Source organism: Phocoena phocoena, chromosome 10 (genome assembly GCF_963924675.1).
Source record: "Phocoena phocoena chromosome 10, mPhoPho1.1, whole genome shotgun sequence".
NCBI lineage: Eukaryota > Metazoa > Chordata > Mammalia > Artiodactyla > Phocoenidae > Phocoena > Phocoena phocoena.
The window spans coordinates 27978034-28005740 of NC_089228.1; the positions used below are offsets into that span (position 1 = coordinate 27978034).

Genomic DNA, 27707 nt, shown 5'->3' on the forward strand with positions numbered 1-27707 from the left:
GTTACATTTTGTGTAATAATTACAGAAGTTCTGGGCAAACTCCAAAATTCATGGGCTGTCATCACCTCAAGTAACACAGAAAAAATATCTGTATCTTAGTCAAGAAAACTAACAGAAGAGAAACTGTTGTAATATTGCCAATGAGATACTCTCAAAACTACTGCTTTTATTTTTTTTCTGTGTAGTTCTCCATGAAGCACATCAAAGGTCTTTCCCCCCTTTTCCCTATTCTTGGTATAAGGCAAATAAATCCAAAGATATAAAGCAATCTTGAAATTACACTGCTATTATTAACAGTTAATAATAATAATCTCACATGTATGTTCTGCTTCATATCTCTTATGCGTGATATTTTCAAGTTGAACTCAGATATTATGAGCAGTCCTTTTTAGAGTAGAAAAAACTGAGAACCAGAGAGAAAACCTATCCTCAGATGAGCACAATGGGACTAAAACACCTGTCTCCAGACACCTCAGTAAACAGCACTGTATCCTAAAGCTGTAGGTGTTCACAATGGCATCATCTGATAAGCCTATGAAAGTAAAGTTGTTTGGCATTTCAAATATAAATAGGATGTAGACATTATCCAAGGTGATGCAGTGAAACTGAAATAACTCGGCTAGTCCTAAAGGGATAAGTTACACTAATATCAATGAAATGCTATCATGACAATATCCTTAAAACAAGTTCTCCACAGCTCAAATACTTATGCAACTCTCCGCAAGTGACCAGGTGGGATGCCACCAGATAATCAGACCAGCATCATTCAACAAAACCCACCCTGTACCCAAAGGCAACCTAATGATTAGGACACCAGAATCCAGGGGCCCCTGGACCACCAACACCCACTCCTCTCTCCCCGTTCCACCTCCTGAAGCACATCACTCCCTCATCTTCGTCCCTCCCAGTACTTTCCAAGAGTGGGACCACCAGAATCACTATAGATGCTACCTAGAACATTTGCTGGGGATATTTCAGCTCAAGGGAAATGCAAGGCCAGAAAAAAACAGAGGCATGTTCCAAATCTCTGAAGAGTTTTGTTTATGAGTCAGGCTACCATCTGCTCAATAACCCAGGCTGTATCAGTGTGATCAGGAGTTGCAAACCTCTGTAAAGGGCCAGATAGTAATATTCTAGGCTTCCTGGTCAAAGGTCTATGTGGCCACTACTCAGCTCTAACATGAGTCGTAACATGAAAGTAGCCATCAACAAGTGCCAAACGTGGTTGTGTTCCAATAAAACTTTACTCACAAAAACAGGTGTTGGTTTGTAGTCTGCCAAGCCCTGAACTTAAGGATAGTTTTTGCTTAACCCTCATTCCCACATCAAAATGGGCAATTCTTGTGAATTACGGCTGACAGAATGTAGCTAGTTAGCTCGAAGCATTACCTAGGGATCACCCACTGTCAATCATAGCACCCAACTGAGAATTCCAATAACAACAATATCAACAGTAGCAAAAGTACTGATAGTGTCAAAAACAGCAAGAAGTAGTATTAGGTACATTATACCAGAGATTTGTTAAAATTTTCACACACATCATCTCATTTCATTCCCATTAACATCTCTATGAGGGAAGTTCTATTAATTATTCCTATTTCAAAGATGGGGAGACTGAGGCTCCAAGCAGTTAAATAAATGCCCTCCCAACATCATAAAGATATTATGAGATAAGGCTTAGATTCGAACCACAGTCTGTGTGACTTCAAAATGCACACTCTCACACATAGTACCCCCCAAAGCACCAATGCCTTTATCTTAGGAGGAACTAAGACAAACTTGTGAATTAGAGTCATGAGATTAAAATCTGGACCATTAAACCAATCTTTCAGAAGGAGCCTGCTTCACCTCCGCTAAATCTAAAACCATTCGCCTCTGCAAATAATGACCCTTCTTTTGGCAGTCCAACTTTCCAAGCAAGGTTTATACCTAGAGGTAATACCTGCAGCTCATAGTTCAACATCTGGTATGCTGTGGTTTTAAGGCTCTTGTCTGAAGTACCAAAGGTGACAGGCAACAACTCTTACTCCTTCCTGCCCTTCCCTTATCTATTTGCCAAATGCTAAGGAGTGTCTCTAAAGGATCCCAAGTGTTCTTGACATGAGAACCAATATTTCACCACTTTGCTGAAAATAACCAGTGATACCATGGAATTTTCAGGAAGATGTTTAAAGTATAGGACTATAAACCATCAATCGATACCTCTCTCATTCTTTTCTTCTCCTTTTACTTTTATTTTTTCCATTACACCTAGCAAGTTACTCCACTGGTTCTTCCAAGCCAGTCTATATAGCCTTCTGGGGGATTCTTCAAATGACTGTCTTCTCCTGATTCCACAAAAAAAAAAAAAAAAAAAACAACTAAAACAGAGGTTGACAAACTATGGCCTGTGGACCCTATCCAACCGGCCGCCGATTTTAGTACAACCTGAAAAGTAAGAATGGTTTCTCTATTTTTAAATGGTTGAGGGAAAAAAAGTCTAAAATATAAGATTTCCTGACACATGAAAATTATAATAAATTCAAATTTCCTTGTTCATAAATCAATTTTTATCAGAACACAGACAGCTCGTCCATCTACCTATGGCTGCTTTTGCACTATAGGGCAGACTTGAGTAGCTGCAACAGAGACCATATGTCCTGCAAAGCCCAAGATATTTACTACTGGGATCTTTATAGAAGAGCATGCCAACCCGCTGAAGATGAACTAGTAGCCCTTCTACTGACAGAAACAGTTCCCAAATCCAGACACAATGCATTTCAGAAATACAAAATGGAGACTCATTAAGTCCACCAGAGTTAAGAATATCAACAAATGCTCCATCCCAAAGATTGCACTAATTATGTCCATTCTTAACTAAGTAATGGGAACATTTTTAGGCCCTTCATTCCTTCACTGCCATTTGCAATCGTAGATGCTGATGGGATATAACTTCCAATTTCCCAACAGCATTATTATTCGAAATTGATGAACTGTGAATAGCAGGCCACTTTAGGCCTCTTCCTAACTGATATCAGAGCCACAGAGTACAAAACGATAAATTTTCTTTGGGTTTCTTGGCAAGAAGCTATATATATGTAATTTCGGTCTTCATCTCCCAATTTCCTTCATTTATCAGGAATGGTGACAAAAAGGCTCTAATTAGATAATTCTAATCACAAGGAACGGGGTGTGATGGAAGACTTCAGAATCACTATCTGCTCCTTGCAAAACAAAACAGATAGACTATTCTCCCTGTAGGGGCAGGAGATTTATCAATAGACAAAAGGATGCAAAAAGTCAATAGATAAGGTGTAATTGAAGATCAGGCCTATAAATTTTACACTGACATGAATTTAACAGGATTTGCAGGTGGAAACTCAGGGTTTAAAACCAGAGTTATCATTATGAAAATAATACCTTTCAGTTCTGTATGTAAAAACACTGCATAATGCACAGATTTATTATTAAGACTAATACTCCATGCCTCCAAGCACTTTCATACAAAAATTTGAATTATTCAGCGCTAGAGTGATTTCCAAAGTGGTCCGTCTTCCTCAAGCATTCCTCCTTAATTAGCTGCACTACCTTTTCCATGTATTTTTGTGCACCAAAATCTCTTTTAGAAATAACAATCCACCTTATTTTTGATAGTTGTTAGAAGCATAAGCCAGAAAGGCCTGCATATTCTTGCAGTTCTTTTTTTTTTTTTTTTGCCCCTTCAGATGTAAGAAAATTATTTCCAATGTAGCATTCAACATAGTTTTAACAATGCTCTCTCTCTTCACTGGCTCAAAGGCGAAATGTGAAAAAAAAAAAAAAAGAAACGAACTACAGAAACACCATAGAGGGCTGAAATACATTCAACTAACAAGATTTGATTTGAAAATAAAGTTGCGTTTCTTAGATTAAAGCATAATAGGTCATTTTGATATGTGACGCGCTGTAATATTTAGCAGCTTTTAGCAGCTGAAGACTAGGCTTATATTTTCTGCTCTCTGAAATCACAGCCACTGGGACGAGACAAGAAAAGGCCGCGTCTTTCGGAAAATTACAAGTTTGGTACAATAACTCATTAACAAGTAAAGTTCAGAAATTAAATGCAATTTGAGGGGAAAACAGCAGGTTGAGAAAACAGGTGGGAGAGATAAATTAAAGCACTTATCACCTTGAGGAAAAACAGGCTTGAATATTTCAACTTTTAGTGAACTACGAAAGGTTTGAACAAACAGAAATCAGGCGTGAAAATGATTAAAAGTGTGCTTTCGAGTGAATTTAATGGGATGTGAACTGGCCTGTATGATCGCGGTGGAAACCAGTCAACTCACCGGAGTAGGCCCAGTACGGGTCGCCGGAAGCCTTGCGCCTGCGGATCTGCGCCGAGCTGCCCTGTCTGTTCTCGTGCAGGGCCCCCATGTAGCCTTCTGTCAACGCTGCAAGACAGGAGAGCCGCGGTGAGTCAGAATCATCACCCCGCTGGACACAGGGTGGGTGTCAAACACACATAGCCCAGTGACCACCTAGAAGCACAGACCTTGGGGGTAACTGAACAGAACCTCCTGATTTTACAGAAAAACAGCTACAGAAGAACCTAGAGAGATTACCAGGATTATTATTAATACTAATAATAGCTTACAATGAGCCTTCTCTCTGTGCCATGAACTCAAGATGCACTAAACACTTTACATACATTATCTTATATAATTCCCAACGAACCACCAGGCAGTAGATACAATGTCTCAATAATGGGTCCATTCAGATAAGCAAACTGAAGCTTAGAATAGTTGAGTAACTTAGGCTTGCCCAAGGTCATACAACTGTAGGCCTAGAACTCACGGTTCTGGTTCCCACTATATGCGTAAGCCTATGTCCTAGGTGCACAGGGCCTCTAGCCTTATTTGATCTTCATCGGGCAAGGGGTCATTCCATCTCTTTTACAGATGGAGGAATGAAGGCTCAGAGACACTGAGTAACCAGTCCCAGGTCACACAGCTAAGTATGCAGATCAAGGAACCGAATACAAGCACGCCTGCCACAAATCTCAGGCCTCTGCCATCCAAACACATCACAGTCTGAGGCCTGGAAGACACCCCATGGTGTGAACCAGTCCTCCACATACTTTGGACCCAAGATAGTCACCTGTTATATATCTGAAGATATGAAGCTTGAAACCCTCCAAGGCCAGCAATGTTCAGAAAAGAAATACTGCTTAATGATGTACTTCTTTGAAAACGCAGAATGAATCCAATCTCCTACCCCAATATGGAGAGCTTCCATCTGCCTGCTACAGTGTTCAAAGCCCTCCGCTCCCAGCTACTTCATGGATGCAAATTTCTTTTGTGGTGAGCCCACACCTGAATGCACTGATGTGTAAGAAGACAAGTATCACAGGTGCCCAGAATCCAAAATGAATTGGAACTGCACTTCAAACAATACATCCCAGCTGTCTGTGTTAATATTTAAATGCACCCAAACAAAATCAAGTGTGCCTTTGAAAAGCAAGAAAAATGGTTAGAGGAACTGTATATTCATATTCAGTTTAAGACAAAGATGGCACCAGGAAAGCACAATACATTATTCCCAATTAGTCAGAGTAGTGATAATAATAATCATCTCACCATGATGGCATTAGCTTTGTTGACAACGTGATGGGTCATGAAGAAAAATTAGGAAACATGTAAAGTACTTTATGCTTGCACGTTCATCGCAAAGACTGGCTTTAAAAGAAACAATGCTTGAACAAAGCTACTCCAGAGAGAGGAGCCCTTTAGAGGGAAATGGGAATCCTGTAAAATCCAAACACACATTACCAAAGTAAACCTGGTGTCATCTACGCATGCTCTTTGGTCCTGAATGACAAAGTCAAAACCTAAGTTACTAACCATTTTTAAAGTAAGATGAAGGTTTAGATACATATGGTCCAATTCATCCTATACTCTTGCAGATGAGCCATTCAGAGCTTCAGGAAGTTGACCATTCTAAGCTTCTACGGATCAAATATAAAATTTCCCATCTCCTAGTCTCCTCAACTATTTTTTCCTCCACTAAAGCATACTAAATAAACAATTGCTCGGCTTCCTTGTCTGTTCACAATAATTTGTGTTACCTTCATAATGATTCTGTGAGGCTGGTATTTTTAACTCCATTTTACAGACAAGGAAACTGAGGCTCAACCACATACCCACTAAAGAGTTTCCTAATTGTTCGACTGATTTATTCTCTATGCGTATGGGAAACATCTTACGTACCTGTCTTCTATGCTTCTTAGAGCTAATTCGCTCTGAATAATCACTCACAAATAATCCTTCCTCCTTGTATCAAGACTGAGTAAAAAACCGTGTCCCCATTCCCACACATACGACTGGGGCCAGGGACACAGTTTACAGTGATTCACTTGGCTTAAGTCAAACAAGGCCCACCCTTGGACCTGGCAAGGATGGGGGCAACATGATGTGGTTGTCCAATCCATGACTCGTGACCTAGCAGGTGGAGTGGGGTGTGATGATTACCAAAACAGAGACTTGGCAACAAATTTCCACTATGTTATCAGGCATTTAAAAAGCACTACACACCCAGAGCTGAAAAAGGTGCTCTGCTCATAGCAGCTGGTGTTGTCCTTATACCAATCTTATGAGGCTGGTATGTTTAGCCCCAGTGATACATATGTTTGGGAATGGAGACACCAGCCAATCAGAGAGATTCTCTCTCTTGCTGAAGGTGTTATGACATGAGCTGGAAGCTTCAAGGGGATGGTTGAGGGTCAAGCAGGGGATCCGTAGAGGCGCTCAAAAATGGAACCAAGCAGGACTTCCGTGGTTGTCTAGTGGTAAAGAATCTGCCTTACAATGCGGGGGACGCGGGTTCGATCGCTGGTCGTGGGACTAGGATCCCACGTGCCGCAGGGCAACTGAGCCCTTGCGCCACAACTACTGAGCTCGCGCACATCAACTAAAGAGAGAAGACCCACATGCTACAATGAAAGAGAAGCCCACGCACCGCAAGGAAAGATCCTGCATGCCGCAACAAAGATCCTGTGCGGGTACCACAGCTAAGACCTGACACGACCAAAAATAAATTAAATAAATAAATAATAAATCTTTAAATAAAACCAAAAAAATGAAACCAAGCCAGAGAAAGCAAAATCTATGGATCAATTCTGTTGACAAAACTCAAGCTCAGGATAAAGCCAATTTGATACCAACCCCCTGGAAGGCTTTATAGTTACATGAACCAATCACTTACCAAAGCTCACTTTTCCCCCAGTGACACTCATGTGACCTTGGTGACCTTCAAACAAGTCACTTCAACACCTAATCATCAATTTTTCCATGCAGAAAAGGCCACTGTTGGACTAGAGCTCTGACTCTCAACCCTGGCTGCTTTAAAAATAAAACAAAACAAACAAAAACCCTATGCCCTGGACCCTACCCTCCAGAGATTCCACTTTAATTGGTCTGGGGTGGGACCAAGATACCAGTCCTTTTTTTTAAAATGTTCTTCAGGTGGTTCTATTTTGCAGCCAGAGATAAGAACCACCAACTTTCCTGCTGAGCTAGACCTGAGGTCCTGTTATCTGTGACGCTATTAACTTAGCCTCACAGCCTGTGACTTGACAGGCTAAGCCTGTCTTAATTCTAGTAAAGACCTGGCCACGGAAATGAATGTCCTGCTGCCTACGTCACACCAGTGTTGGCGTTGACCTGAGCAATTAGACAAGCAAATCTAAACTGAACCAGAGTTCCAGCCAGATTCGGCTCACGAACAAATGAACCAGGTATAAAAGTAAAGAAGGAATGAGGATATTCATTTATACTCTTTACAGAAGATCACACTAGAATCACAGTCTCCATCACCGGTCAGTCCCCTCTTCTTTTTTTTTCCTGAAAGGGAATTACCTTTTATTTCTCAGAACTTTTGAGAATATGAGGGTACAGCAAAGGAGGACAAAGCCCACCGGCAGCTGCATTACCCATCCTACTGGGAATGCAAAGCTACGGAGTCCAGAGCTTCATCAGGTAAGTGTGAAAACGTCCAAGTACTTAGACCATAATCGCAACAGTCTTTAACCGGACTGGATACAGGCTATAGGTTTTAGGGTCCCACACACGTCACCTCTCCAAACCCACTAAACCATTAATGAAACAGCAAGTCTACAAAGATATATCCAACTCAAGAAACAAGGGAGGGACACATCAGAAGGTCCTCCCCTGACACTGCAAAGTAATGGAATCCAACCCCAAAGCACAGATACTTTCCCAGCCATACGTCACACTGCGGTGTAAGGCATCTGCACTGAGCAGTGGAACTGCCTGTCTGAAGGGGGTTCACTTGGGCCAAATGTGAGAGGTGTGGCTTTGCTGTATAAAGACCAACAGACTAGAAGTGACAGAGGGGGCAGAGCCGTCCCAAGGAAGGTGGGTTAACGCCCTCATCATCACACTCCCCAGAGTATTGAGGAACAATGTGGGTTGTACCCAGCAAGGTAAGAATGGGCAGGAAAACCTGCATCTGAAGGGCATGCTGCATGGCCTATGAAGCTCCCTGAGACAAGGAGCTCTCAGCCTACCTCCCATGACAGAGCTTGGCATATGGTGTGTATTCAGTAATGAGTAAGTGAGTGAGTGAATAAATACATGAACACCAGAAAGGCTCACGGTGCCTGCGTTGGAGGCTAGAGTACATGTGTGTGTGTGTGTGTGCTGGTGTGTGCTTATATGAGCCATAAGCAAAAACACAATCTTCTCCCCCAACACCACCCTCCTATCAGAAACAGCAAACATCTAAAACGTGAAGCTGGAAGGAACTAGCTTGAGTATCCAATAAGCAATTCTTTAGGAATCAACTCAGAAATGAACCAGGTAGCAAAGGACTTCATCACGCCAGCACCAGATCTCTCTTTTTAACACATCAACTATTCATTAAAGATAACTATATTGAGTTTTCCCTTTTATTCCATCTATGTCAGTAGTGTGTGATTTCTTTTTCCCCAAGTAAGAACATAATCGTGTATTACTGGCACCTGCATGATTGAAAACAAAGTTTCAAGTCCCTTCTTCAAATGTGTTTTGATCATATGACAAAGTATTTCCTAAAAGCAACTTTTAAAAATTATTACTTGAACGGCAGTCAAAAACTGTATATGGGGTATATTAAGCAATGTGATGTCTCATTGGCAAGGAGCAGAGATTTGCAAAAAGAGACAATCTGTGGTTCCCAAGTAAAGATACAGACTCAGCACACCAAATGCAATCAATTTTAATATGCTTCATACTCTTCTAAACTCCAACGGCCACCTAACGGCGGCATGGCAATGATATGGTGAGGCTGTGAATCACGCTATAGATTTCCAGTATCTTCTGTGCAGAAAATTAAATTATGCAAATGCATGCCTTTGCGGATCCTTACCTTCATGTCAAATTGCTTACCTGCTTATGTCAGCAGCTTACACAATTAAAAATGGTGCATGCTTATGAAAATATGTAGTTTCACTCCTCAGAACAGACAGGATGTGTAAATCTGCCTATGGTTATCATGTGACTACCAAGAGGGAGGAGTTGGTGTTATGCAAACATACGTTCCGTCTTCTCCCAAGTTCTGTAGCACCAAGTGGGCTACGGTTTATGGAGCTGAAGTCGGCCGACAGAGGAAAGCTCAGGAAGGCTTTCACTGGTTTACAGTGCTTCAAGGAATTGGGTTTGCAGTGATGTAACAAGCGTAGAAGACAGAAATGATGCCCAACCATATACTGCCGTACACTCTTCAAAGAGGTTGTCTCTAGGGAAAGTTTAACCAAACCACGCACATGGCTAACAAACCTGGACATGAGGAATATCAAACCTGGGTAGCCTACAAGGGTCTGGATAGCATAAAAATAATATGATTTTGTAAAGGGAAAACCCAGCTACACCCATCACCCAAGAGAATGTGTCTCTCAATGTCGATAGTAGAGATTTCAAAACCAGTAGCATTAACTAGCCAATGATTCCCACAGCTCACTCAGCAGGAGGAATCTTAAGTAGGTTGCTATGCAGAAAGCTGACTGAGTGACAGGTCTTTTCATCAGGGAGTCTTCAGAAACTCTCTCACCTCTCAGAACTTGTACGGAGACTACCTCATTTCCAGCCTGAAGCGAAAAAGATAATAACATTTCCAGACCCAAAGGCCCAATCCTTTCCTACAAAAATATCCTAAGAGCTACCTACCACAGAAGATATCAACAAAACTGTTTCCTATGTACATGATTTAATTTCCCAGAGCCATCAGACAGAGTTGATAACAATAAATGTTTTTATTCTGGGAATATAAAAGCAGATGTGTATCCCATCTGCCTTAACTATATCTTCAGGAGGCTTTGGTATAATTCTTACTCTCAGTGTTTTACAGAAATTTTGACTTGAGGAGGAAAAAGAGTTTCAAGCCGTGTTAACAGGCTGAATATTTTTCATACCAAGAGACTAGTTCCTCTAAACACTACATCAAATAACATTCTTGACATAGATGTCTTTTCTTGGGTTTTATGGTCAGAGAGAAGGGTCACTGAATCTACATGAGATTAAAAATAAACATATTTACATATTGATAAAGAATATTTTTCTTCCAAAATTGCAAACGTGTAAATTGAAATTACAGAGTACAACTAACGTCTTACTGTTTTTGACAAAAGTGGCCCATTTACACATGCATTTGTATATCTGAAAATGAAAGGAAGTCAGAGGTGCCTACAAAGAAAGGAAAACTGTGGCCACCAAGCATTTCAAAATATCCACGGCGTTCCTCCACATTACTGTTTCGTCATACCATATTGAACCAGCAGTGTCCACTTGATCATAGCAATGTTATGATCTCCTATAGTCGAGTGTGATTATATGACAGACGTTATGTAAAGGTGAAACCGGTGTCCATTTATGATGAGAACAGCCCCAAATGCCATCTAAAACAAAGTCCCATATCTTGTAACCAAAGCAAAATAGTGTAGTGACACTTGAGGGTATTTCCACTTAACTATATGTCCAATTCTAGGTCATTCCAAAGGACTCAGAAGCCTGGGAGAACTGGTCAGCTTCCATCCAAAACTGAAAACATCAGAACAAAGAAATTCTGGCTCCCCAGTGCCAGAATGAAAATTACTTTAGGATGATGGATGGATGGCTCTCATATAAAGAGTCCTAGTTTTCTGCCAGAGTTACTGCCAAAAATAAGCCCACTAAAAATAAGTAACAGGCCCTCACATTTTCAAATTCAGATGCGTATTTCCAGAACGGCAGACAAGCAGTTAAGCAGGCTGTTTGTATTTATTATAACTGCTCATACAACAAACAAATTAAAGATCCCTCAAGGATGGTGAAATCTCTCTATTAAGTATAATTCTAAATTTTAAAGAGCATTTAAGAACATTAAATCCCACACAACAGCCTAAAATGCATAAATCTTTATCTTTTCTGTGACTACAATAGGCAAAATTATCAAATTATATTAAATTAAATATTCCATCAGCCTCTCATCTCCTTTGTGCCTGTATTTCAATCAATTGTAGTAAAATGTACTTAGTGAGCGTCCCAAAAAGTAAATCAAGAAGTACATTCCTTTGTAACTACTGCATTACAAATGGTCCCCATAGTTGTTTGTGATACTGAGCTAAGCTCAAATACAATAGATTATATTACAGTAGATTACCTATTTTACCACATTTAAAGGTACCTATTGTTCCAACTACAAAAAAAGTATTTTTCATCATCCAAAGTGATAAAGAGACCTAATAGAGAGCCATGACTTTTTTTTTTTTTTTTTTAAGTAAAGTAGATTACTAAAACTTACAGGCAGTTCAAGGGAAAAAAGGAATCACACAGCAATATAATACCCTAAGGGTACAAAGAACACATTTTTACAGGCTTGTAAAAATTACTTAAGTCAGGCAGAGAAGCAAAATAATGAACTTCTATTTGTTATTTTACTCTAAAATAACACTGATAACAAAAGGCAGAATCTTTTTTTTTTTTTAAATCAGACAGGGCTAAAAGGGACAAAAAATTAGAACGATTCATCTGCTACCAACTATATCACAGTTTAAAAACTTCAGAAATAAAAAACACGCTTCCCGACAGGTCCGAGAAAGGGTACACTTGAACAAATGATTTATATGGAGGCTCATTATACATTTGTGATGAAAATCTGAAAAATATCACAGTTCACTCTTCCTCAGAGGCACCCTCCTAAAAAATAATTGGACCCCTGATATCAAACATCATATAAAAATAACTCAACCAAGCCTTCCAATCCATTTTAATCTGTTTGGTTCTCAAAGAATCAAGTTTCTTGGTTCTGTAAGATTCCTGGGAAAATGAGGATTAAGCATAGATGGTGTTTTAGCGATATCCACTGCCACAAATCTGTACTTCCAATTTCCCAACTGCGCCATCTCTTTAAATCCTTCGTGATCAACAGAACGGGCAAATTCAGATTAGCCATTACAACTGGTGGCCACCACGCTGAACACAGTCATGGACCCAGATGTCTTGTTTCACCCACTGTATGTGTTTGCATGCATGTGTGTTTAATTAGTTGTCAACTTGAGAAAATCCAAGAAAGAATTCCGATATCTGTATTTTTTAATGAGAAATGTGAACTTTGTTCTCAAATAGCACCAATATGCTATGTCAATAGTGACTAGCTCTTTAGAGAAGAATCATGACGCTGCCCATGTCAAGTCCCTTTCTTATCTAGTTCCTATGGCCATTTGGGTCTGCCACCTACAGCTTGGCCCAATAACAGGTTATTTACTAACTCAATCTTTGCCTATGAGGAAGGTATTATTAAAAGTACTATTAATATTATTCTTCCAATAATCTTGTGGCTTAGGTACAACTGTTCAGAAAAGGCATGTAACTTGCCAAGAACACATAGCCCTGAACCAGATATTCCTCTCAAGCCTGTACAGCTGACAGTATACTACAACTATTCTTCACAAAATTGAATTTTAGGAATCATAGAAATATCTGTGAGGTAACAGTTACTCCACCTGCTGAAAAGTAAATAAACGTCACAAGTGAAAAACAGTTTCTCCATGGGCCTTCAAAAACTAAAAACCTAACAAGTTCAAAAGGAAGAAGCTGTCTAAGTCACTCTTCCCACCACTATTGCCAATTGTCTGAGATAAAATCTAGCTCTGACAGTACTAACAGAAAAATGTAGAGGGGTTTTCCTAACATGATGTGGAGAATATCCAACTAGAATTATACAAACACTGGTTATTTGTCTATAAAAAGAAAGTCACTCATATTACAGCAGAAATAAATATTAAGTTACAACTTGAATTAGGGAAACAAAGCGATACATTGATTAATACATTTTCTTCATTTTTTCTTATTTAAAATGTATAACTGTAAATGCCTGATACATTTTTATCCCTAAGAAGTAAAGAATAAACTTTATAACTTGGGCCTTTTATATAGCTGAGTTATACGTACACATATAGTCCCTGTGAAACACTGAATGAACAATATTCGATGAAATGGGCATTTTTAACAGAATAAAAAGAAATGGGCAAAGAGAAAACTCTATTTAAATGTTGTCGGGTGCCCATTTCAAAACTATGGCACATCTACAAACCCTAGCAAAATGTGCCATGATGCACATTTCCAGAACGTGGAGAAAACAAGCTTCACAGTGACAAAAATACCCACCAAGATAGTACCCAACCACAGTAGATTGCAGAAAACACACTGAGGCACAAGCCCTAAGCTCTGGGCTTAGGGATCACATACAGAGGGCATTCCAACCATGACACCCCTTGCTCAAGACACCAGACACCAGTCACAGTGTGGATAGACCCGAATGGCTAGTTAACCCAGGAACCTGTGACCTCTGGGGCCACGTTAAAGACACCACATCATTCCTGGCCAGCGAGCCACTCCGTGGCCTCTAGCTGTCTCTGCGTGTGCTGCTAGGCAACAAAGTTCCCACTCTACCTCCACACTGACTATCTGTTTAAGTGGTTCCTAACTCCTTCTGGCCAAAAGGAGAATTTCTAGGGAATTTGGTAAGATTTAGGCAAGTATTCCTGGTCTCTCCAAGGCAGGATACTAGTACACCAAGGCATTCAACAGCACATACCATCCCCCACATTACTCCTGCCATCTCGGACCTTTCTTTCCACTAGCAGGTCAATCAATCCATACATAAATTACAATTTGTGTACGCAGTGAAACAAATATGAAAATTAAATGAGACAAGCATGATACAGTAAGGAAAAATAGAAATAGGGAAGGAAGGTAGAAAGATTAATCAGGGAAGTAGGTATCATTTTAGTTGAAGGCACTGATGCACAGGATGGGAGGATAGAGGTCAAGACAGGGGAAAAGCATGTATGAGGATGTTGAGGCAGGAAAGAAGGTGGCATAAGGAGGCCAGGCTGGCTGAAGCTTGGTGAGCTGGTGGGGGGGAGAAGAAGGAGGTTGAAGAGTAACAAGTGCAACATCCTACAGGATGAGCTTTGAATGAGCTTGAGAAGGCAATGAAGGACTCCAAGAGGACAACCAATATGTCTAACATGTGCTTTCCTTTAAAACAGCTCTCTTGATATATAATGGGCTTTAGTATATTTACAGAGTTCTGCAACCATTACCATAATCTAATTTAGAACATTGTTATCAATGTACACTTTGAAAAGGTGACTCTGCTGTGGCAGGGGGACTGGAGGGAGGCGGGCAAGAACAGAAAACAGTGGCTCATCACCTGGGCCCCCAGGGTGAGTGAAGACAAATCATTCATAAAATGTGCAGGACGCCGGTGCTCCTGGAGGGAAAGTTTTGAGCAAATAGCAGCCTAATATTTATATTCACCTGACCAAATGCCTACTCAGCTCATTTTTATTTTTATTTTTTTAACATCTTTATTGGAGTATAATTGCTTTACAATGGTGTGTTAGTTTCTGCTTTATAACAAAGTGAATCAGTTATACATATACATATGTCCCCATATCTCTTCCCTCTTGCGTCTCCCTCCCTCCCACCCTCCCTATCCCACCCCTCTAGGCGGTCACAAAGCACCGAGCTGATTCAGCTCATTTTTAGTTTTATTTTGCTATTATTTTCTACAATTTCCCTTTGCCCTTTTTCGCATGAATCGGGATTTGCACTAGTTTCATCAAGCAATTAATTGCTTATACATGTCAATTTTTAAAAAGATATTAATAGGAGGCAAACTAGAAGCAACTATTTACAAATACAATGAGGAAAAGAAAGAAGGCAAGAATACTCATTATCACTGTATTTTCTTTTACAGCTAAATGGTGTATAACTATATTCTCAATATCTTATAAGAAAAAAAATTACCTGCCTGTGTGATGCTTGTAGAGGTACAGACCACCCTACTATGGATGTTGAAGGAAGCTTAGGTGGGTGATGTATTTTAGAAAACAATTTTGTCATTGTTGAAACATGGACATTGCATGGCTGAAAGCCCAACTGGCTTCTCCCTGCCTCCCTAGATGATTCTAAAAAAAAAACTCCCATACTGACATAAAAGCTGACACACAGATCAATGGAATAGAATACAGAGCCCAGGAAAAAACCCCACACATATGTGGACAATTAATTTACAACAAAAGAACCAAGAATATACAATGGGGAAAGAACAATCTCTTCAAAAAATGATGCTAGGAAAACTGGACAGCCACAAGCAAAAGAATTAAACCAGACCACTATCTTACACCATACACAAAAACTAACCCAAAATGGATTAAAGACTCGAACATAAGAGCTGAAACCATAAAATTCCTACAGGAAAATGTAGGCAGTAAGCTCCCTGACATTGGTCTTAAGAGTTTTTTTGGATATGACTCCAAAGGCAAGGGAAACAAAAGCAAAAATAAACAAATGGGACTACATCAAACTAAACAGCAAAGGAAAAGCATCCATGAAACGAAGAGGAAACCCGCTGAATGGGAGAAGATATTTGCAAATGATATATCCAAGAGATTAATATCCAAAATAAATGAAGAACACATGTAACTCAACAAACAACCCAATTTAAAACATGGGCAGAGGACTGAACAGACATTTTTCCAAAAAAGACATACGGATGGCCAAGATGCATACGAAAAGATGAAAGATGTTCAACATCACTAATTATCAGGGAAATGCAAATCAAAACCACAATGACGTATCACCTCACGCCCGTCAGAATGGCTGTCATCTAAAAGACAACAAATTACAAGTGGTGGCAAGGATGTGAAGAAAAGGGAATCCTCATATACATAGATAGTGGAAATGTAAACTGCAGCCACTATAGAAAGCAGTATAGAGAGTCCTCCAAAAATTAAAAATAGAACTACCATATGATCTAGTTATTCCAGTTCTGGGTATTTATCCAAAGAAAAAGAAAACACTAATTTGAAAGGATATATGCATCCTTATGTTCACTGCAGCATTATTTACAATAATCAAGGTATGGAAGCAACCTAAGTGTCCATTGATAGATGAATGGATAAAGAAGATGTGACGTAGATACACCATGGAATACGACATAGCCATAAAAAAGAAGAAAATCTTGCCACTTGCAACAACATGGATGGACTTTGAGGGTATTATGCTAAGAGAAATAAGTCGGAAAGAGAAAAACACCATATGATTTCACTCATATATAAAAATCTAAAAAGCAAACAAAAACAAATGAACAAATAGTATCAAACAAACAAAAGAAAACATGAGTGATACAAAGAACAAACTGGTGGTTACCAGAGGGGAAGGGGATGGAGGCGGGGGTCAACTGTATGGTGATGGATGGTAATTAGACTTGTGGTGGGGATCACTTTGAAGTGTATGCGAATATACAATTATAATGTTGTACACCTGAAACTCATAATGTTATATACCAATTTTACTTCAATTTAATGAATAAATAACGTTTTTATTTACCCCAAAATAAAATCAAAAGCCAAGCACCATCACCACAACAAAAAAGCCTGTCTCTTCCACAAGTAGGTGTGAGCAATAGAACAGTAAGGAGCCCAAGTAAAGGACAATTAATAAATTAAACTACAGGAGTTCATCTCTGCAAGAGGACAAAGATTTTGTCTTTAGCAATTGTTCAGGATTGTCTACAATCACGAAAAAGTATTCAGGGACAAGTATACTTTGTGCCTGGTGGGAGATAAATTACCAAAATACTGATACCTCTTTCTCCGTTATTCAAAGTCCGTACATAGGACCATTTCTACTTCCTGAAATACTAAGAAACAAGCCTCCCATAGGCTTGATTCAATTAATGTAATACATCTGTCCCTGGAATTTAAAAGAAAAAAAGAACCCAAGGGGGCTTCCCTGGTGGTGCAGTGGTTGAGAGTCCGCCTGCCGATGCAGGTGACGCGGGTTCGTGCCCTGGTCTGGGAAGATCCCACATGCCGCGGAGCGGCTGGGCCCGTGAGCCATGGCCGCCGAGCCTGCGCTCCGCAACGGGAGAGGCCGCGACAGTGAGAGGCCCGCGTACCGCAAAAAAAAAAAAAAAAAAGAACCCTAGGAATTGGGTAGTATTGCCCAGGCAACCACTTTTAATGTTGCTACCTAGGGCTACAAGTTCCTTCCTGTTATCTCCATTTTTATTAGGTGTTAGTTTTGCTTCCTTTCCAGCAGGAATGAGGTTTGCTTTGTTCTCAGTTGCAGAAAGAAATCACCAGAAGAAATATTGCGCATTCTGCTTTGCTTCAAGAGGAGTTATTAACTTGAAATAACACAACACAAGTCTCAAGGACAAATATTAAAAGGGCTATTACAATCTTAAATAAAATGATTTAATTAAAAACTCTAACCACATAAACATTTTCACCACATCACATCAAGATGGCTAAAGCATTTATCTCTAAATCTGCTTTAACTAGCTCTATAAGCAGTTTCTTCAACTAATTATATGAAAAAGATTCTTTTTCCTTTTTTTGGAAAAAGAACTGTTTAACCTAAAGTCTCTGATGAACAAATGGCAGCTACTAAATAAGCAGTTTGTTTCAGTTTTCTTTTTTGGTTGTGCCTTTCCTAAAACCTTCTCTGACTCTGGCCAATTATACTGTAAGAGTCAAATGGAAAAGCAGTTTTATGACTTTAGAAAGCTCAAGTCCAAAACTGAAAGTTCAGATCAATATTTCCTTTTTTCCTAGCGCTATCTATTTGTATACAAGAAGCTGAATAAAATCAATTGCAAGGAGACTTTTCAACTATGGATTTAAATCTTTTCATGACTCTGCAATACAGTCAAACTGGGGTTAGGAGGGGGAATCGAAAGACTGTTTCCTTTATTATTTTTTTTTTATAAATATAATGATGCCGAAGGGCAACTTTGTATCTTTGGAGCCTTCCCTATCAGGCAAAATTGAATAGAACAAATTGTTCCTTTGATTTTTAGATAGCTGATCAGAAAGATGTAGCATATACAATAAAACTCTCTGAAACAAATTGGTACAACCCATGTACCAGAACCACAGGCCTGTAGATTACAGAAATCCTGAGTGAATTTTGAAAAATAAACACTCCTTTAAATATTGCTTACAAAGGTTTGCTAAACACATTTGCTCTTAAATATCACTTTTGCATAATCACTGAGTGAGTATTAAGTGAAAAAGTGAGAAGAATGGGTGGGATTACAAGCTGGTGGAAACCTCAGGTTTTCCTTTTGTACCAGGCCATGCTCAGGCAAACCTTGTTTGCTATTTCCCACAATGGAACCAAAAAGGCTGCAGATCTTGGGTGCTGCAGAAATCATATACGATCTCTCAGGTTTTACTCAGGAACCAAAGTTTCATAAAAAGAAAAAGCACTTTGTGAAATGCATTGAGGACTTTTCCCTTCACCCTGTAGGGGAGGAGGGCCTTTAATAGAGATGTTATGACCAGAGAGTTCTTATTAAAATAATTTTACCCAGAGTAGAGAGATGCTCAAACCCAGGACAACACAGTGAACAGAATGGGAAATAGGGCTAAAGAGACTGTGGCAAAAAAAAAAAGATTGTTAATATGTTTCATAAGTAAGGATTTTTTTTAACCTCTATCTCAATGTCAAAGAAAAAAAATCATTCCTAAAATTTCTCCTACACTGCTTGAAGTCTCTAAAATTAACAAAGATAATTAATAAAGATACTGAGATAGCTAATATTTCTTTAGCACTTACTATGTACTGGGAGGCACTGTGTTCTTCAGCTGGATGATCTCATTTAATCCATACCAGAACTTTGAGGGGTAAATCCTCTCAGCTTTTCAATTCCCAAGTCAAAAAAATAATTAAGTACCTTGTCAAAATCACATTGCACTGTATAGGACAGAGAAAGGAATTCAAACCCAGACACTCTAAAGAGACAGAGCAGGGAAAATGAAGCTCCAATGACACTTCCCTATAAAGTCTAAAGGCCTGTAACATGGAAATAGATGGTGCATATTCAGTTCTTTTTGAAAAAATACATAAAGACCCAAACATAAATATTAACACAGAATATGTTTGGACTGATACAAAACGACGTTTGAATGACGACACTCCTGGATACTCTCATTTTACATATTCTGATCCAAGGACCCCTCTAGGTACTCAGATGCCTCCATCCTATGCCCCAGAAAAAACACATTTTATTTTCGATTGACCTTTAAGAGATTTCACACTGAAAGAATCCCCTATAAAACTCTCTAGTTGCAACTAAAAATACTATAATAAGAGTGATAAATTATTACAAGACTTTGGTGGTGGTGGGATGAATTGGGAGATTGGAATTGACATATATACACTAATATGCATAAAATAGATAACTAATAAGAACTTGCTGTGTAAAAAAAATAACAGGAAAAATGATGTTTCACACAGGCATATGTTCACATTTTAACTGAGAATTCGGGATTAGAAGAAACCCTTCGAGCTATGCTGTCAAATACAGTAGTCACGGTATTTGTGACCTGAACTGTGGGGTGACCCTGAACCCAGATGCATTATAAGAGTAAAATACACTCAAGGATTTCAAATGCTTAGCAAGAAAAAAATGATTATAAAACATCTCATTAATATTTTTTATTTTGGTTACATGTCAAAATGATACTTTGGATATACTGGATAAAATAAAATAAATCTCCATTTAAAATGAAACATGTTGCTTACTTCCTACTAATGCTCCCGCCCCAAGGGCAAAATGTGACCTAGAATACTTTCGTGAAACCCTTCCTCTTCCTTCTCTCTACCTACCCCACTCCAACAAATTAGAGGAACTCAATTTCTTCTTTTTTCTCTCTTCTATCCAAGAGACGGCTAGCCCAGTGGGGCGGCGAGGTGGGCAGGGTGTATTTTTATAGAGGCATCTGGTCCTCTGGTCCCTCCACTGCTCGAGCTATGGAAATGTAGGGCTCATGAACCTGTCTGGAGGCCTGATGGCTTGGCACTGAAGAATACAGGAAAAACATCATAGTGTTTGGCGTTTGGGCCATTCTATTTTTCAGAAGGATCTAAGTTGAGAAGACATAGAGCATATACAGAAAACAATTTCAATTTAGACATTACTATTTCTGGAAAACATAACCAATGAATCACTATGTTCAACCTGGAAATATAGTTCCTCTTCCTGCAGTGACCATCAACATTTTCCAGGCCACACGCCTTTAGGAACTTTCCCAAACTTTTACATCCAAAAGCAAACTTTCTAAGAAGTCTCGGCATTCCTAGGGTTGCCCAGCTGCCCACATGACCACTCATCTTACTGTAGGCTTTCTAACTTCATGCCTACCTCTTGGTAAAACAGGAGGTCCCTGGGGGCATGCAGTCCTAAAAGTCCAAATCTGTATTTAAAATGTTGGTGCAGGAATACACCCCTAAGATCATGATTCCCTTGGTCTTGGTCTACAGTGAGTCTCCAGAATAAATTTTTTAACAAACTCCTTTTGGGATCAGATACATGTGATAAACAGACCACACTCTAAGCAACAGTAATTTGTTCAAATCAGCAACAATGTAAATCCACTGCTAAGGGAGGACAATGAAAATGAAAATCTTTTACAAAATAAGTTTAGAAAAATATTTTTAATTAAGCCCTGTAAACTGACGTGTCTGCGGAAGGCCCGGAGATAAAAAGTGTGCTCTGCATTTCTTTCCGCTCTGGGTTTTGAAGGTCATGGGACTCACAACAGATGTGGCCTGGTTTGAACCGTAAAGGTCTGCATGGCTAATAAGAGTTAGTACAAAAGCACAGCAGCTGAGGCACTGTGGCTCCAACAGTTGGTGGGCTGCAGCCCAGCAGGGCAAGCCCCTGGCTCTGCCAAAACAGATGGTCTCCCTTGCAGGCAAGCTGTCCAGGAGTGGGACCAGCAACTCAATGCCCCACAGGAGTCAGAAACCCATTCCATCAATGAAATCACTGCACACCTAAGGAAGACGTATCTAAGCATACTTAAATAGCACAATAAGATACACCATCATTTTCCTAGAGCAAATGAAATAATGAACCATTACTTTGCTAGCAACAATCTTGGGGCCATGAAACTAATCAATAATCATATCACACATCTAGGCATTTCCATGATAAATTCTTTTTTTAATAGCATTTATTGCTTTTTCTGATTATAAAAGCAATAAATATTTGTCATAGAAACACATTAAGTGAAGTACATTAATAAGCAGAGTACATTAAATAGACAACAATACATCAAAAAGCATAAACAAGAAAATAAAAACAACTAGAATCACCGTTAAAATTTTGGTATACTTCCCTCCCCTGTTCCAATAATCAATAGAGTTGTTTTTTAACGTACGGAGAATCTTTCAAACATGAGTCTGTGTTAAACCTTCTAACTCCCAAAGTGGAAGACCATGTACAAGTAAAGCTCATTTACATAAAAATTAAACATACCACCACTAATGGGCCATGTGACTCTGCCCAAACCCAAGTGTTCTCGTCTGTAACTGACTGCTGTGGTCACTTTAAATTCTGATATGGTCTACCGTGAACAACTTTACCCTTCTCACTGAACAATCTAAATCAGGGGTCCCCAACCCCAGGACCACGGACGACTACTGGTCCGTGGCCTGTTAGGAACCGGGCGGCACAGCAGGAGGTGAGCAGTGGGCAAGCAACTGAAGCTTCATCTGTATTTACAGCTACTCCCCATCGCTCGCTTTACCGCCTGAGCTCCACCTCCTGTCAGATCAGCGGCAGCATTAGATTCTCCTAGGAGCGCGAACCCTACTGTGAACTGCTCATGTGAGGGATCTAGGTCGCGCGCTCCTTATGAGAATCCAACGCCTGATGATCTGAGGTGGAGTCCAGGCGGTGATGCTAGCGCTGGGGAGCGGCTGCAAATACAGATTATTGTTAGCAGAGAGGTTTGACTGCACAGAGACCATAATCAATTGCTTGCAGACTCATATCAAAACCCTATCCGTTGGGGCTTCCCTGGTGGCGCAGTGGTTGAGAGTCCGCCTGCTGATGCAGGGGACACGGGTTCGTGCCCCGGTCCGGGAAGATCCCACATGCCGCGGAGCGGCTGTGCCCGTGAGCCATGGCCGCTGAGCCTGCGCGTCCGGAGCCTGTGCTCCGAGAGGCCACAACAATGAGAGGCCCGCGTACCGCAAAAAAAAAAAAAAAAAAAAAAAAAAACCCTATCAGTGAGAAGCAAGTGAAAACAAGCTCAGGGCTCCCACTGACTCTGCATTATGGTGAGTTGTGTAAGTTTCATTATATATTACAATGTAATAATAATAGAAATAAAGTGCACAATAAATGTAATGGGCTTGAATCATCCCGAAACCATCCCCCCCCCACTCCCGGTCTGTGGAAAAATTGTCTTCCACGAAACCAGTCCCTGGTGCCCCAAAACGCTGGGGACTGCTGATCTAAATCAACCAAGAGCAAACATGGCAAACTGATGGCCCACTACATGCAGCCCGTAACACAGCACGTTATGTCAATCAGCTGCCAGCATTTACAAAAGGGTAAGGACATGTGATAATCCAGGCTTTAGTCTTCTCTTTAAAAATGTTAATATCAAGCCATACCGAACCATATGACAACAGTTGGCTCGAGATGCACAGTTCCAGGACATCTTCACTTAGTGTAAACTTCACGATCATCCCCACCAATCACTGATCTTTCCCCAGCTGGGATGCCATGTATTCGCTGCCAGTTGTTCCTGCTCTTATGCTTAATTCTGCAAGACCCTTCAGTTACTTACTGAGTGCCTCCCTGGTCCTTTTAAGCAAGTAAGTTTGCAAATCCTTTAGGGAACATCTAGTATGTAAAATAACAAGCTACCCCCCCCCCAAATATATGTGTGTGTGTGTGTGTGTGTGTGTAGCTCTCTTAGAGATAACCTTAATTGAAAACTTCCTTTGTGCCAAGCACCTTTTTTTTTTTTTTTTTTGCGGTACGCGGGCCTCTCACTGTTGTGGCCTCTCCCGTTGCGGAGCACAGGCTCCGGACGCGCAGGCTCAGCGGCCATGACTCACGGGCCCAGTCGCTCCGCCGCATGTGGGATCTTCCCGGACCGGGGCACGAACCCGCGTCCCCTGCATCGGCAGGCGTACTCTCAACCACTGCGCCACCAGGGAAGCCCCTAAGCACCATTTTAATCCTTTAATTTAATCCTTTAATCCTCACAATACCCCTACAAGGTAAGCACCATTGTTCAATGCATTTTAGATGACCAAAATAGAGTTTTATAAGTTAACTGATTTGCTCAAGGTCACATAGGTAGGACATGGCAAAGTCATGTCCAAGCTCGGGACAGGCCAGTAAGTAAATTGTTCAGGACTCTATAATTCAGTCTTCTACAATGGCTCATTCTTCTTTGCCATCAAGCTAAGTCGGTATGACAGACATAAATGCCCTCTAAGACAGTTAAAGAAAGATGGGGATGAGACTGAAAGTACCAAATGTCAACAGAGGAGGGGAAAAGCAATGAAAATATCACAAATAGCTCAACTGCAAGCTTGTAAAGGGCTTCAACTTGCAGACAGCTAGAATAGCCATACACACTAGCCAAAAGCAAAACTGTAAAGTAGATAAAACTCAAGCATTGGCAGTCTCCATGAAGCCTCACAAACTGCTGATGAGAAAAAATTATCCCAAACATGGAAATAAGGTAAAGAGAACGCAGCATGTCCTTTCAGTGTCACATTGGGGCTGTATTTAACAAAATCATCCCCAAATTATTTAATTCCTAGGAGAATGTATCATTGTTTGACTTGCTATTCACTACGATTAAAGGCCAGGCTTGGTGAAGTTACAGATTAAGCTGTAGATTTAAAACCAGTTTCAAAAAAGAAAAGTAGTTACAGTTTTATAACTCTGTAGGATATTAACCAGTGTTGGATCAAACCTAGCAACCATATTCTGACATTCCTTATTAGCCAAAACTACACACTGGGGACTTCCCTGGTGGTGCAATAGTTAAGAATCCACCTGGCAATGCAGCGGACAAGGGTTCGAGCCCTGGTCCCACATGCCACAGAGCAACTAAACCCGTGAGCCACAACTACTGAAGCCCGCGTGCCTAGAGCCCATGCTCCACAACAAGAGAAGCTACCGCAATGAGAAGACCGCGCACCACAACGAAGAGTAGCCCCTGCTCGCCGCAAATAGAGAAAGCCCACGGGCAGCAATGAAGACCCAATGCAGCCATAAATTAATTAATTAATTAATTTTTTAAAAATACAATAAAATAAAACTACACACTGCCTCCAAATGCCCTTCCAACCAGCTTTGCCATATTACTGTTTGCCACATTAATTATTTGAATTTGATATGTATTAATTCTGTTTGAGTAAAGGGTCATGGTTTTAACCTTTTGAACACTGTAACTGGACACTGCAATTCCTTAAACCACTCTCCCAGGCAGCTAGACTCCAGGCCTATCCCTCTCCTTGCTTCCATCTCCAAACTTCTGTCATCAGGAACATGCCAGAGAAAATCAAAATTAAATTCTACACTTCAATCTCAGTAAGTGGGAACACCTAAACACATCAGAAACTCAGGGAAAACAGTGTAATAGAGGAGATTTCTGGCCATGCAAATATCCAATAATAACCCTAATGCTGAAACTTTAGGCATCAAAATAGGTAATTTAAAGGAGACAGAATTCAAACACTAGTCTTTAATGGTTTATCAGATGGTCTTACAGACATCATATATGTTCCAGGTAAGAAAGTATCTACTTACAGTTAGGTTTTGCAATATTTTGGTGTTTCCCATTTAATAGCAGTACAGTTCCAATAAAAAAATCCTTAATACAAGTGAGATTAGATAATGCATTCCCTTAAAATTGTTCATCCAATTTTTCTTGATATACTCTAACAATTAATGGTTTTCAACCATTAATTCACTCACACCTCTATCCACAGTGGAAAAAAAAAAAAACCTACCAAATCATAAATCAAGAGATCCTTTCACTTTAAAGGGATGGTAAACAGCAGACAGCAGGATAAACAGACACCCAAAAGACAAAGCCACTACACAGAAGCCACAGTAATGAAACCTGGCTGAAGTCTGAAGTTAAGGACTGCAGCTCCTCTCAGATTTATGTTACAAGGTCACAGAGTACGATGATTCACTGGAAATAGTTAAACTAGAGAGGTTAGGTTAAATGTGTGGGGAGGCCGGCCCTCCACCACCCATCTCAGCCACAGTCATGAACTTCTGGCTCTTCTCCGGCTAAAATTCAACAGTGCCTTGTTTGATACCAGGAAGGTAAACCCAGCGTTGTCGCTACCATGCGCTTACCCTAAACCCAAGGCAGGTAACACTCACATTTCACAGCACTCCCCTGCTGAACCAGGCCTTGTCCTCTCTATCCGGCTCCAAACTGCATTCCAGAAAGAGGGTACAATAAAACAGATTGCAAGCAGACATCACTAATCCATTGAAAGAGATCCTCACGATAAAATGCGCCACATTAAAGCCAGGACTTCTCAAGGGACTCCGAGGTTATTTGAAATGATCGCAGTGATCGATCCAGGCAACAACAAAAAGTGGGGAGGAGGGACAGAGAATCAAGGTTTCAAAAGAGAATATCATCAGAAGCAAGGAGGAGAGTGTGAGGAATCGGTCTACCCAAGATTAAGACTTGTTATCTAGCCACAGTAACCAAGACTGTGGTATTAGCAGGCAGACAGACACTGGATCAATGGAACAGAAAAGAAAACCCATAGAGAGACGTGCACCGTACAGTCACTGATTTTTGACAAAGGTGCAATAGTAATTCAACGTAGGAAGGACAGTCTTTTCAGAAAATAGTGCTAGAGAAATTGGACGTCCATGGGCAAAAGAAGAAGAACGGGAAGGGGGAGGGAGAGGGGGAGGGAAGGGGGAGGGAAGGGGGAGGGAAGGGAAAGAGGGCGGAAAGGGGGAGGGGAAGGGAAGGAGGAGGGGAAGGGGGAAAGGAGGAGAAGAAGGTTTTCTTGAACTCATATTTGTATAAAATATGAGGTTTAACTCAAAATGGATCATAAATTTTAACATTAGATATAAAACTATAAAACTTTTTAAGGGGTAGAACAAGAGATGATCTGCTGGAACTGGGGCTGGGTGAAGAGTTCCTGGATATGACACCAGGAGCATGATTCAGAGGAGGAGAGATGAGTAAGTTCAATTTCATCAATATTAAAAGCATTCGCTCTATAAAGGTGCTTGTTGAGAGGATGAGGGGGCAGGTTACAGAATGAGAGAAAACATTTGTAAACCACGTACCCCACAGTGGACTACTCTCTGGAACGTATAGAGAATGCTCTAAACTCAACAGTAAAAAAAAAAAATCCAATTCGAAAGTCAGCAAGCGAAACGAAGAGATATTTCACCAGAGAGGATGGCAAATGAGCGCATGAAAGGATATTCAACATCATTAGTCATAAGGGAACTGCAAATTACAACCACAATGAGATATTACTGCACACCTATTGGAAGAGCTAAAATGAAAAACAGTGACAACTCCAAAAGCTGGTGGGGATGCAGGAAAGCTGGATCTCTCCCTCACAGGGGATGGGAATATGGCATGGTACAGGTTTTCTGGAAAACAGTTGGGCAGTTTCTTTAAAAAAAAAAACAACACACATTTACCATGTGACCCAGCAACTGTACTCATGTATTTATCCCACAAACGTGAAAACTAACATTCACACAAACACCTGTACACAACTATTAATAATTGACTTTGTCCTGAAGCAACCAGGAATTGGAGGGAAAAAAAAAAAACCTCCTTTAAAAGGTGAATGTTTATACAAACTGTGGTACATTCACACCAAGGAATATTGCTCAAAAACATGGTGGAGTGAACTACTGGTGCACACAACCACTTGGATGGAGATCAGGGACATTGTGCTGAGGGGAGAAAGCCAATTTCAAAACGTCACATTCTGCATGATTCCATATATATAACATTCTCAAAATGACAAACTAGACAGATGTAAAACAGATTAGTGGATGGCAAGGATTGGGGATGGTAAGGGGAGGAGAAGTGTGTGATTGTAAAGGGGTAGAATGAACACGATCTTTGTGGTGATGGAATCATTCCACAGCTTATTCCAGTGGTGGTTAAAGCAATCTACATATGTGATAAAATGGCAGAGAACTATACACGCACATTGTACCAATGTCAGGTTCCTGTTTTTGATACTGTAACTATAATTACATAACATTGAACCAATGGAAGAAACCTGGTGAGGAGTACATGGAACCTCTCTGGACTAGTTTTGCACCTTTCTGTAAATTTACAATGTTTTCAAAATTAG

At 40.3% G+C, this 27707-nt stretch overlaps 1 protein-coding gene across 2 annotated transcripts in view; it reads right to left on the reverse strand.

Moving 5' to 3' along the window:
* The window catches only part of PTPRG (protein tyrosine phosphatase receptor type G), a 727666-nt gene that overhangs the window by 549295 nt on the left and 150664 nt on the right, over positions 1-27707 (reverse strand). For both annotated transcript variants that reach the window (XM_065884517.1, XM_065884516.1), the window contains exon 2: positions 4308-4412. In XM_065884517.1, coding sequence (XP_065740589.1) covers positions 4308-4412 — 105 coding nt within the window. The remainder of the gene's footprint in view (positions 1-4307; positions 4413-27707) is intronic.